General features: G+C 48.4%; 1 protein-coding gene across 1 annotated transcript; it reads right to left on the reverse strand.

Moving 5' to 3' along the window:
* Positions 1 to 1,029: 1,029 nt before the first annotated feature.
* On the reverse strand, positions 1,030 to 12,048 carry SLC19A2 (solute carrier family 19 member 2). Its single transcript, XM_059816347.1, has 6 exons — positions 11,866 to 12,048; positions 11,147 to 11,752; positions 7,789 to 8,011; positions 4,043 to 4,235; positions 3,012 to 3,153; positions 1,030 to 2,821 (listed from the first exon to the last, which is right to left on the reverse strand). The coding sequence occupies exons 1-6, from the start codon at positions 12,046 to 12,048 to the stop codon at positions 2,696 to 2,698; spliced, it is 1,473 nt and encodes a 490-aa protein (XP_059672330.1). The 3' UTR covers positions 1,030 to 2,695.
* Between the last annotated feature and the right edge of the window lie 1,323 nt (positions 12,049 to 13,371).

Here is a 13,371-nt window from a genome sequence, read left to right on the forward strand (position 1 = left end):
GTCTGCACTGGAACTATTAGAGTGGTAATTCTGAACTGTTCAATTAAGGTTCCTTAGCGCAAGACCCAAGACACTTGCACAGAGTTCTGCAAACCCACACAAACCAGTCCACAACTATCACCTTTAAAGACTCTGTTCTTTTTGCATGGTTTGTCCTGTATTTCCCCCTCCCCTCCTTGTAACAAAAATGCTCAGAACAACCTGCATCAGTCAACTGCAGCAGCAGCAGATTAGCAAGGTATCAAAATACAAAAACAAGGTATCAAAATACAAAACCAAACACCAGCCACACAAGATATCTTGGAGTATTTTTATTTAACAAAAATAGCTATTCAATTAGAAACCAACAGTATCAACATGTTTACAGGATTTCACAGGCATCAGTAACGCTGCATACAGCTCCAGTCAGGCTCGATAGTCACCTCATCACCACAGCAACAGCACAGCTTAAGAACCTGAACAAACATCTGGGTGCGGCTTCCATACATTAACAGGCCTGAATATGTACGTACGCAGCGTAGCGTGCCTCTCCATTGCAGTTGCCATATTTTCATTACTTTGGTAGAAAAAAAAAATCATTGTTATTGCTGTAATTCGTTAGTTAATTTTTGACTTGCTTTTAAATAAGTGGGTTGTTCCTCATCAGAGATTTGTTCTCTGTATGAAAAAGTGTGATTAAAATTGAGCTGCTTCTTTCGGTCACTTGACACGAGTGCTGTACACCCAACTCCTTGTGCCTTGCTGGAACTGCCATCAGGCCAAGGAACCCAAAGGACAAGACGTGCACTTACTATCCCTTTTCCAGGACAGCTTGTCAGCTAGCATTTCATGGCCTCAGATTTTACTTGTTTTTTAAAAAACAACAGTAAAGAAAGGAATATATACATGGGTGGCTTCAAGTTTCCATTTCAGGATAAGGCAGTTAAGTTTACATGTGTAAATGCCAGTACGGCTGAGCCCCTACGTTTAGGGGGATGTTTTAGGAGGCAGGCTGCAAACACAGAGAAGCTTTGGGGAGTGGGTGCTGCCCTTGAAGGGCTCCCCAGAGCCCAGGCAGCATATCCCAAACACATTAATCATTCACCTTGCGTGGTAAAGGCTGAGGCTCACAGACGTGATGAGAAAGGCTGTACCTGTCCCAGCCAGGGGAGAGAAGCCTTCCCAAACCCGATGCTGTGAAGTCTCCGTGGCACTAAAAGCAAGCAGTGAACCAAAGCTGCTTCTTCAGGCTCTGACTGGAAGAACCTCTAACCAGCGCACAGAGAGAAGGCATGGAGGGAAGCATGCTGCGTTGCATCTTCTCCCTTGCCAGTTCTCCTGTACACTTAAACTCACCATGACCTGCACAGCAACAGGGACAGCCCATGTCCACACTATACTACAGATAATCTGTTGCTGTGCCGGTCATGGTGCCCGAGTATCCAGGTGCCCAAGCCCAGGACATCTCTGTGCAACTCCTTCCCAGTCCTCAAGCAATTTGGAAAAAAATAAATTATTTTTAAAAACCAGGTATGAGGCAAGTCCCAAATTGCTTAGACTGGACAAAATAATATAAAAGAACAGCCCACTCCAAACATTCATTGTCCTGCTTAGGTGGAAAGAAGAGGTAGAACTAGTGGGCAGAGACCAACCAGAAACACAAAGGCGTTTTAAAAGGGGAAGAACTGACAGACCAGAAATCAGCATTTTTCAAAGCCTCAGGCGTTCATCCTGCTAACTACCACAACTCAAGGTGTCCATTTAGTCACTGCAGTCAGGAGTTTTTAAGGTTACAGAGAATAGCTTAAAATCCTGCAAGTCACCTTCCTTCTCAGTGCTATACTAACATCCACCATCCCACTGAAATAGCCCAGCCCCAGGGTTGTGAGGCAGTGACTCCTGTAATCACAGGAATCTGCAGTCCTAAAGGACAAAGGCAAGGATGTCCAAGGGTCCCTCAGATTAGCATTTTGTCTACTTAAACCCTCTCTAAGCTTCCCCTCCAGCTTTACAGACCCTTGGGCACAAGCAATGCTGCCGATAGCCAATTCGCCAGCGCCACAAGTTGCCCCAGGCCACAGTTCAAGTTTTTTTTTGGAAAGCACCATGATCAGCTCTGGTAAAACTCCGGCAGCAGGGGTGACAGACAGGGACAGCAGAAACAGTACAAGCAACTCAAGGAAGCATGCGAGTATGCAGAAACGTAAGCGTACTAGTCCTCAAAACAGAGCACCCAGCATCACGGGGCAGGCCCAGCGAGAGCCACGCGGCAGAGCACAGGGCTAAGACCACCTCCTGTCCCACGGCTGGGGCTCTCCACGGAGAGGTCTGTTAGTGTGCTCTCACTTCTGCCCTGCAACAGCACCTCAGTAAGGAAGAGTAGCAGTTGACTAGACAATCATGAAGCTGCTTTTGAAAAGGCAGCCTCCAGATGCACAGCCTTAGACTAAAACCTCCCAAGGCTTTAATTCTTTGAGAAAAACTTACTGTTCTTTGCTGCACATCCCATATATGCAACAGAAGAACAAAAGACATTTTAGAAAAGATATTTGTTTTTACTTACATAAGAGCTGATACATTTACCTTCTAAAGTGTGCTACTAATGTAGTATAAATATGGATCAAATACCGTTAAGGTGACTGCCTTGGAAAAAGGCAGAGATAAAAACCAGACCTATATCTTCATACGTAGCCACCGAGAGTTTTCACTTGGTGCACTACTGGCTTTCAGGAGATCTGCTTTGCATCTGTTCTTGTCTTCTGTAAGCTCTTGTAATACTGTATATGCCACTGCCCAAGAACACCAGCGAGATGGCCGCAAAGTAAGAGGCATAAATCAGGAACTGCAGGGAAGAGGAAAGAAAAAAAAAAAAGTGGTTAATACCTGAGCTCCCTTCCTCTTCTGAAATACCAGGAATCAGTGAATATTTCTCTGTCAGCAAATCCTTGACCCAGAAACAGGTAGCTGAGAAGCTTTACAGCTTGGTTTACCTTCCTCCCTCCCATCAGTAAAGCCAAGAGAGTCTATCATACCTGAGTGAAGATGTCCAACCCAAGCCCACTGGCATCCACAACAATCAAAGTGAGCAGAGTCTGAAGTGCTAAGGCAATGAAAGTATTGACCCCAAACACCAGGGCGTACCGCTCCACGCTGAGATTTGTAGCTATCTGGAACCTGGAAAGAAAGGGATGACCAGAAATATAAGGACAGGCAAAAAGTGGGGAAATGCAAGAATAGGAGGAACATCTCTGGACAAGACGACTCTGCGACATGAAGAGTTACATAGGCTGGCCCAGTATTTTCCACAGCTAAACTACCTCACACTGACAGCGTACTTCTCTAAATAGGATCATGACAAAAGCTAGCATAGAAGCTAGAAGAGACCCATAGAGACATCTAAAAGACTAAAAAACCACCTTTGGGAGCTCTGTGGGTTTCAGTCTCACCGAAGCAGCGCTCCTGTCCGACACAGCTAAAGGATCTTGTCACCCAGAGAAGATAGAACACACTCTGATCCCAGAGAGCTGTTGGCAGTCTCAAAGCATCAGCCTACTGCAGCGTGGTCCGTAGCCTCCTGCATCCTTCTGGTCAGAACTCCTTTTGCAGTTACCAGTTTCAACATCTCCCCTCATATTGGGCTTGAGCAATCATGTATGTGTGGTTTAACAACAGCTGCGTTTTCCTCCCCAAAGTGACAAATAATATTGAAGAAGTTCTCCTCCTTACAAGTTAGGGAAAGTTGACCCTACAACATAGGCAAAGGATTGTCCTCGCTTTATCTGCTAACACTTCACTCCAGCCATGTTTATGAAAAACATTCCCTTGGCAAGCAGCACTATCTAATATTTAGAAATAGTCACTTTAGTGTCATAAGACTTTTAAGCTTGGGCAGGCTGCCAGCCAAATATATCTCTGTGCCTCAGTTTCCAACCTGAATCATAACAAAAACCCTTGCAACAGATTTCCAGATTCCTGGTAGGCAAGACTCTAGCTACACGGAAAATATGCCAGCTTTCACACCAGCTGTAACCTTGAGAGGAATTGACATTAAAAAGATACTCACGTTGCTATCGTGATTAGCAGCATGTAGATAATTCTGAAGACAACATATGATGCATAGCACACCCAGATGTTACGAACAGTGTCCATGATATATACGGCAGCAGCAATAAGAAAGGAGAACAGGGCAAGTGCCACTTCACCCCACATTGCCCAGGATGTTTTTATGTGTCCCACAACAAACACTGCAACAGCTCCTGTGAGGGGAAGGAAAGCATAACTATTAGTAATTGCAATTGGAGCAATTTGGAGATGGAGCAATTTGGAGACGGTGTATTAGGAGCTGTAGAGCCCCTAATAGCCAAACATGATTGAACTAGAGGACACTAATGTGCACACCTTAGCAGCTCTCCTTCCTGAACTCTCCCTCACGTGGAAACCTGCTGTAAATTCCCATTCACTTTTACAGCAACGAAGAAAAAAAACGAAAAAAGGTCAATACTGACTGCCTCTGAAGTCTCCCTGGCTTCAGAAGCACCACAGCCCCAGGACTCAGACCACTGCCACTCAGCCCTCCGCCCCTGACTGCAGCAGTGCTGTCAATGGGGCTACAGAGAAATGCAAACCCTCGTTCTCAAAAGCACTCAACTAATCATCTTGTGGTGCCCTGGGGGGGGGTAGGTGGGAGGAAGACACTACCCACTTTGACACACAGCTATTAGAGCTCTCTCCCAGGAGGCAGAAAAAACTACATTTACTGTCATCTTCACACTGGGCTGTAAGAGTAAGAGCAGGGGTCCAAATCCACATCTCTTGGGATGCAGCCTAATCGCAAGCTACAATCACACACTATTGATTGTGCAAGAACAATCCTTTACAACCAGAACAGGCTTGTAACTCCTGCTAGATTTTACGAAGAGGGGATGGGGAGAGAAGACAGATCACAAGCTGGAAAGCATGTGGTATTTCATACAACTCAGCAAGCAGACAAGGTGTTTCATGTACTATCACAGTCCTAAGTACTGAGAAGCCCAAATACATATTACATTACAAGAAAATTCCCATTTCAAGTAGGCCTTGTTCTGCAAACAAGCCAAACAGCAACCAACAGCATAACAACACTGCTGTCCACAGCAAACTAGACAAACAGCATACTGACAAAGGGAGGTTTACTGGAGATCTCTGAAAAACAGGATTGTATTTGGCATTTGACCACTGTACAGAAGTGCTACAGTGCAGCATCTAAGCTCTTTGTAGCCCTCAGCTGACCTGCTATCTTAGAAATCCTTCAAGCACATGAAGGCTCCTTATGTACCATCAGTGTGCACAAGCCTGCAACCCTGTCAGACCTCACATCAGTCTTGCAGACTAGTGAAGAAAGTAGCTATGCCACGGGAAAGGAATTTATTTCCTCCCTCTAAACAATTTTTTCCAGTGCCTGTTGTGACATTACCCGACTGACATTTTGCTCTTTGAAAGTCTGGCTACCCCAGTAGGAAAACCTTGATACGTAAAAAGAAGCTAAGTCCTAGAGCCTTCTTTCTACCATCTCAGCAATTCTGAAGTTTGGGAACAAGACGTTCAACATCTCACTCTCTGGGAATCTTGTGACAACTCACAGAGTTGCACTCCCCCTATGTCTCAAGGTTATATCAGCCCGACACTTAATTATGAAAACATATCCAGTCTATGTCCTGCAATTAGACACCTACAGCCGATTCAGTGGTCTCACATCCCAAGCTGATAAAGGACTGCCACATTCCCAAGAAGATGCAGGGATGCAGCTAAACAGTCAGTTGACTCCACTAGAAAGAATACTCTTTGTCTTGCCTGGGACAGGAAGCTGACAGCCACATGAGCCACCAAGCTCAACTCAAACCCTTCTGCAGAGCAGCACAGGTACATGAAGGTTGCCCAACATTGCTCATAACCAAACACAGAATGACTAAGAGCCACCAAAATGGCAGATCAGATCTGGGATGCACCAGGAAAGGTATTTCTAGTCAAAGGAGAAAAGCGCAGAGTGTTATTGTTGTTCTACAAGTCTGAGGCCTCACTGAATAAAGCTGAGCGCAGCTCTGGTCGTCCACCTTCAAAAAGAACGCGGCTCAAACTAGGCCTGGTGCAAAGAGGGACTAGTAAGATGACAAAGTGAGTGAAGAGCTTAACTTTACCAAAGAACAACTAGAAAAGTTCGGCTCTTTGGCTCCAAGCAAAGAACAGGTATCTACAGATAGGCCAGAATGAGACAATTTTGTGCTAAAATACAACCTTGGCATGAAGTCAGAGGTAAATAAACTGCTCATTAATAAATTCAAACTGGAAATCAGAAGAAGTTAGAGCATTTGCACTAGTGCCTAGGAAGTCAAGTCACTAGATGCTCATCCTTACCAGGTCCCTTCACTTCAAGATTTTAGTTGAGATTATTACTTCACTAAACTTCACTTGTTCCAAGCGACAAATCTGTGTCAACTGGAAGGATTTTTTTGTTCAGGGATGGAGGCTAATTTACTTTCAGAAAACATGTAAAATCATTCAACCACTTATAAAAATTATACTAGAGGGAAAAAAAAAATAAAGATGGGAAACTAAAAACTTCAAGTTTGCGTGAGTTTAGTGCCAACCACCTGTTCTTCCAACAGGTCCATTGTTTACAGGACTTTAAAAAAAGGACCTTGATATCAAAGATGTTCATAATAAGGTTTGAAGAATCGCCTTTTTTTAAATCTGCCCACATTTCGCCACGCTATGGGTCTTCTTTCCCTTGACACCAAATTTCTCCTTCCTGGGATCAAGGCAGGGTGGTAGAGGAAGCCAAATCAAACAAGAAAGAGCCACAGCATCATGCTAGAGGGGAGGAACAGTGTATGACTTCATACTTTTAAAGTGCAGGTGTAGCACACCAAAGACTATTTAATAGCCAAAGCCTTCAGAATCAAGTTGCCAGCAGTTTCAAACCCAACTAACAATGGGTGTAGACCACCTTTTAGAACTATAAACCACCCACAGCTTCCCACTGAACTCCAAGAGAGGGCTAAGCATGCCCAAGAAAGTACTAAGCCCTCCTTGTTTGTGTACCTTGGTTTCTTTTGCCCCCAAATTGGTGATGTCCACAGCAGATGGTGGAACAATGAGTCCATCAAAGAAAAAACAACGTACTGCAGCAACACCTAGAGAGCCTCTGCAAGGGTATGTTAGCTATATTAAAAAGGTATTGTCCTAGTTCTGGTAATGAAACAGAATTAAACAACTTAATAAACAAATGTTTGCATTGACTGACCTACCTGGCCCTTTCAAGTCAAGCAACTTCTTTCATCTTAATAGCTTTTCTGCTTAACAGTGCTGAAATGACTACATGGTGGCTCACTGCGTGCTGCATGTGTACAGGAAACCTTCATATGTTCCCTACGCTGCCAGAGGAAAAAAACAAAAAAGCAATAAACCCATAGGACTCTTCACTTGACTTTGAGTGGTTAAAACAAGCATAACGCCACTGCCATAGTGGCAGCCGAGAAGACACGGTCAGCGGCATGCCTGGAGCCTTCTGCCAAATATTTCAGAATGAAGATTGACTTGGGAGGCTCCTTTAAACACCTACACACTGGATTACAAGAATCAGGGCTGCATACACCAACAAACTCAACACCGAGTACCGTACCTGTGCACGTCACTGAAGACTCACCCTGAACGCCGGGCTTGCCTCTCCTGCACGCGTGGGGGAACACAAGACACTTCCAAACCACGCGCTGGTGACCTTGAGGGACACAAAGCATTTCTCGCAGCAGAGCGGGAGCTACGTCAGCAGCTTACCTAGCAGAGTCGAGGCCGCCTCCACGGCGCCGTTGTAGATGTCCGTGCTGTGAGAAGGCAGTACCATCTCCCACAGGCCCTGAACATAGTTGATGACCTGGAAGTAGCCGCAGGTGGACAGTGCCCACCACACAGACCAGCAGAGCATGGTCTGGGAGGAGTAGCACTGCAGGAAGTCCTGCCAGAGATCTCTGAGCACCTTCACAAAGTCTACTTTCTGCTCCTGCATAGATTGGAGAAGGAAGGGGAGAGAAAAGTTAGTTTTTGTTTACAAGCACTTCACACTGCTCCACAAACTTGCCCCTTTCAAGAGGTCTGATCGCTGGTGAGTGACAATACCACTCTTGGACACAAACCCCCACAGAGTAACGAATAAAAAGCTTTCCCGTGCCACAATCCCAGCAGCTGGTCTCTGCCCTAACCAGGGCTGTCCCCTTACGCGCAGAGGAAGGGTTCAGTCCCAAGCACCCCTCAGTCTCCGGTTCTCTCACGCAGCGAGCAGAAACTGCTAGTTGTTAGAAGTACCACGCGGGCAACAGAAGGGTCCCACGCGGGCAACAGAAGGGTCCCACGCGGGCAACGACACAGGAGAACAGGACACGATATCCACTTCGACGAGACAGGATCAGAAACCAGCCATTCAAATCATAAAGGCAAAAGCATCATTGACACTTTTCATAAGTCCTGATCCAAATTCAGTCAGATTTAGTAGCAAGGAAAACCATGAAAGCCACCAGATGAGTATTTTTTCCCCAGAAATAAGTCAATTTGCTTCTTTGAATGTTTATAATCCCTGAATGTTACTACCAAAGAAATCTCACCACGCTGCTCTCTACCCCTGTTAATGTTTGCCAAAATTTTGAAGGTGAGAGGTGTTGCCTGGGGATCTGAAGAGGTATGGAAGCTCCTTCCACCAGACACTGCTATTGCAAATGGCAATGCTCTGACAAATGCCATGAGATTAAAGAAAACGAAGCTTTCCCCTCCAAATCTTTCTAGAAAGAGCACAAAAGGGGACAGACCCACGAAGTGGTTTGAAAAAACTTTCAAAATAGATCAGTTCCAGCAACAGGGGATGACGACAAATTAAAGTCGCCTTTTATTTACAGGCTGTTACAATCCTGTTCCTAATACTTTGCGCCAACAGCAGCAGAGGAAATGAACGTATCTTTACTTTGTAGACAGAGCTGCTGATTATGTTTGCTGCACACACACAGAGTCTTTGTAGACAGGCAAGACCCTTCTTGATTAAGTCAGAGCAGCGATTACTTCACGTGAGACTGGGCAGAGCCCCCAAGGCCCACCCAGCATCTCCAGCCCCCTCGAGCTGGGGTTCCCTGCAGGGAAACGTACAGCACTGCCAGAGGACTGAGCTATTGTACGTTGTGCCGTCTCAGAGGGGTTTCCAGTCAGCGGCAGCAACTCTGGGCGCATGGCAATATGCCTTTTCCATGGGGGAATCGTGCAATATGCACCCAGGAAAGACTATTCTCCGTGAGCAATAAAACTCGTTAAGGTGTTGCTACCAAAACCCCCAAACACCGCAGCCTAACTCTGTCCCAAACTCCCTTTTTTCCACCCCTTGAGGCGTCACCGATTTTTGAGCATCTTTATTAAACACCACACAGTCCCGTTGGTGCTTTGCCAACGGCAAGACGCTTGCTCCGCGCATGGACGCCGATCCTCCAAAGCCCAACGGGAAAACTTGGGAAGAGGTCAGCTTGCAGCAATGCGACTTTAGCAACCTAACTCCCACACAGAAGGTTTCACGCAAAGCTCAAGTTCAGGCGCAGGAAAAACACAGAAGGGAACTGTCACATACATTGCAAAAACTGATTTTGGCACGTTCAACCCAAGCACGTGCCCGATAAGCCAGAACAGCTCATCCGCCCTCCCAGCACCCGGCAATGCTTCCGCAGTCCAATGATTCCTACAGCCATTCATTTATGTTCATGAAATACAGTCGCCGTGACCTCAGTAAGAAGGACTATCATCGCACAGCAATGCTTCTCAGCTTTTAGCATCTGGTATAACTGAACTCTGGGGAGTTATGCAAGTGTACTTGCTCCTTTTTTAAAGTTTTCACCATTAGTTTGGAACCACCCTTGCTCTCACAGGATGGGAGTAAGATAAACAAAAGGGACAGATAAGCGATATTAATACCTTAGTCGTTATTGGCACAGAATTTGTCTGAACAAATACCCTTCAGCATGCAAGTATACCGTAGTTAAAAATACTTTTGCTCACACAAGACTGTGCTGGATGGGGCAGGATTAAGTCCCTGGAATGTTAATACCTTTAATTCCCAGCTGCAGCTGGAAGAAGCTGAAAATGGCCCCGGATGGTGCCTCCCCCAACCCAGCTAAGCGGGGTTTACTTGGTAAGTGAAATACCCATTAGCTGACTAAACCACCAGCCACGCTTACCTTCTGGCTTGTTCTCAGAACGAGCGCAACCGCCTCCTGAGCAAGGAGCAAGGCTGACCTCTCCCGAGGGCCTCGAACCCCCCTGCCGCGACAGGCTCTCCGTACGCGTGCGTTACCTGCGGCAGCGTGGCAGAGACCGGCACAGCAGGCAACCGCGCACACGCGTCGGGTCTCACACTGGTGGCTGCCCGCTCGTCACCCCGTGGGACCCAACACGGCCCGCCACCGACCAAGGGCGCCCGCACGCTTGTTTCATACAAGTGACTTTGTTAGAGGTTACGTAGCCCACAAAAGCCGCAAGTCGGGGCACTACCTTGGCGCTCTCGGGGGCTGCATTAAGCTGTTATTACGCAAAGGTGTTTCCTGCAATTTATCCGTGTTCTGTCCGTCTATAACTAATCAATATCAGCCTGTAAGTGCTCTCAAGGGCTACTGCAGTTTCCTTCCAGGATCATAAGATAAAACTCAATTACCACACGGCTTATTACTGCACAGCAGTTGAAGTAACAAGTGTTTTTAAAACACGAGTGCAGGAAGAATTGCTTCTTTTCTGCAAGTCACAGGGTGCATCCAGAAGCACACAGCGAATTTTAACACATACACAATTTTTAGCGCCCCAGAGATGTCCTTTGTTTTATCCTGTTGAATGGCAATTTGATGCCCGGAGAATCTTAATCATGGCCTTGTGAGACATGCAGAACAACTTTAGAAAAACTAAGGGGCAGTCTACCATGCTCAATCAGCAAAAGGAAGCCAGGAATAAGTTTTCCCATGCCATAAATAAGGAAGTGGGATAAGCCAAGCAGGATTCGCTGCTGGATATTACATGTCTACTGCTGCGTATATATATCACATACACATGTATACATACATACATGACAACCGCATCAGTATTGCGTCTTCTACTTATGTAAACCCAGGGCATAACTCACCTGTTTCTCTGCTGAACGACCCTCCCCGTTTAAGGGAACTTTTGTCTCGTCCTCCCAGCCGGGTGCCCTCTGCACGTTGGGATGGTCTTGGACAGCCGATCCGTTTTTACAGTCCATGACCTTCATTTCCCAACTGAGCCACTGACTTGAGGCGTGGTGAAAGAAAAGGCTTTTCTGTGGCATCGGCAAGAACCACGCTGTGCCAAAGGCAATGGCTATGCTGGTTAAGGAGATAACGTTCAAGCTGAAGAGGGACCATCCTGCCACCGACACAAGGACCTGCCCGGACACCGAGCCCACCGTGTAGCCCACCAGGGTGGCACTCCGGCAGTAGCTGGTGACCTTCTGGTAGAGGTTGACATCGACGACGCTGTAGATGTAGGAGTAATAGGCAATGTCGGTGGCGGTCCCCATCCCGTAGAAGAACTCCAGGAACTGGACAGCCCGCAGCCCCTGGGCGTACAGCAGCATGAACCAGGTGACGATGAGGCTCAGGCCCTGCAGCAGGACCACAGGCTTGTACCGCAGGTAGTCCGTGGCCAGGAACACCGGGAACAGCAGTGCCAGGTAGGAGTAAGTCCACACCGGGTAAATCTCGTTGAACACCTGGGTGGGGGGGGGGAAGAAAGACTGCGGTGAGCACCAGCACCCGCGTACTGGAAGGAAAACAGAACTACAGACAGGCAGGCGGGGGTGCGAGGCGCCCCGGGCCGCAGTACCTGGCTCTCGGAGAGGTTTTTGTGCGGCTCCAGCAGGTACCGGGTGAGGAAGGGCTCCGAGGGCCGCACGCTGCAGAAGAAGCCGTAGGCGCACAGCAGCCCCGTGGGTAGCGCCCAGCAGCACCCGCCGCCGCTAGCCCGGGCGGAGCGCCGCACCGGCCGGGCCCCCCGCGGCCCCGGCATGCCGGGCGGGGACGGGACCGGACCGGTGGCGGCCGCGGGCCCGTTCCGGGTCACCTCCTGCCGCCGCCTCCCAAAAGGCACCTGCGGCCGCCGACCCGCGGCGCTGCTCTTAAAGGCCATTCGCCGGCGCGCGGGAGGCGAGGCTGCGCGCTGCCCTCTGATTGGGCGTCACCGCCTTCTCCGGGCAAGGCCGACCAATGGGGAGCGGGGGGCGGGAGGAAGGACTGTGGCGGGAGAGGAGCACGTGTGCGCGGAGGCGGGGCGGTGCAGGGGCGGGCGCGGCGGGCGCGGGCTGCGGAGGGGGGTCCCACCCCCCGCCCCCCCCCCCCCCCCCCGCCGGTGCCGCGGGAGTGTGAGGGACACCTGGAATCGGGGTCCGCCCTTGAGTTTGAGCGCCGCCTTCCTCACCTGAACGGCGCGAGTGGGAGGCCCCTGGAGGGAAGGGAGGGCGGGTGCTATGGGTTACCATACCCGCTCAAAGCAGAGCGCGGTTGACACCCTCCTTGTGTAGGCGCAGGAGGGAAACACAACGCAGCGCGGTGGAGGACCCCTCGTAGGCTGCTCTCCCCCCAGAATTCCCCATCTCCCCCGAGGGGCAGCTACAAGCCTTTCCTGAAAACCGCCTCGACAAAAAGATCCTTCGCCTGCTGCGCTGTGCTTGTGCTTTCCTTCCCGGCCCAAATGCATCCAGCCGCTGGCCTCGGCCGCTTTCTTCCCTTTAGCAAGAGAAGAGCTGGAACCACTGCTGTGGTTTAATAAAAGCTGCACCTTGTCGTCCAGCCAGAAGATATATTAGACAAGAAGAGAAAATAAAACCGCTACATTCAAAGTAATTATCTAAAGCTTTGCCCAGGACTACTATTCTTAAAGCTTTGCCAATCCTTCTCTAAACTATTCGCCATTCTGCTACTCAATCCATCCCACATCATCTTTCTATCTACTTGCTTTGCCTTTCCCTGTGCTCCGCTCCCTTGACATCCACCACATTGCTACCACTGCTACGGCTTCCTACTCTATACCTACAGTTTGCTCTCCAAATTGGCCGCTGCCATGGAAAGTCCACACCAGGGCTCGGGCCTCCCGCCTGTGCAATTGCATACCCTGCCTCCTAAATGGGAATGCTCGAGGAAGCGAAATAAAAGCCCTCAGAAGGCATCTGGCTATTTGCAGTTGGGTGGGCAAGAACAGGTTCCTCTCAGCCCCAGAACAGATTCCCTGAACCGCAGAATTTTATTACTGTCTCCATCATCATAGCTTAATAAGCTACAAGAGGTTTTAGGGCCGTAAGATTACTCGGCTCTCTGTAAAACGCAGCTAAACGTT

Source organism: Gavia stellata, chromosome 1, assembly GCF_030936135.1.
Source record: "Gavia stellata isolate bGavSte3 chromosome 1, bGavSte3.hap2, whole genome shotgun sequence".
Classification (NCBI taxonomy): domain Eukaryota; kingdom Metazoa; phylum Chordata; class Aves; order Gaviiformes; family Gaviidae; genus Gavia; species Gavia stellata.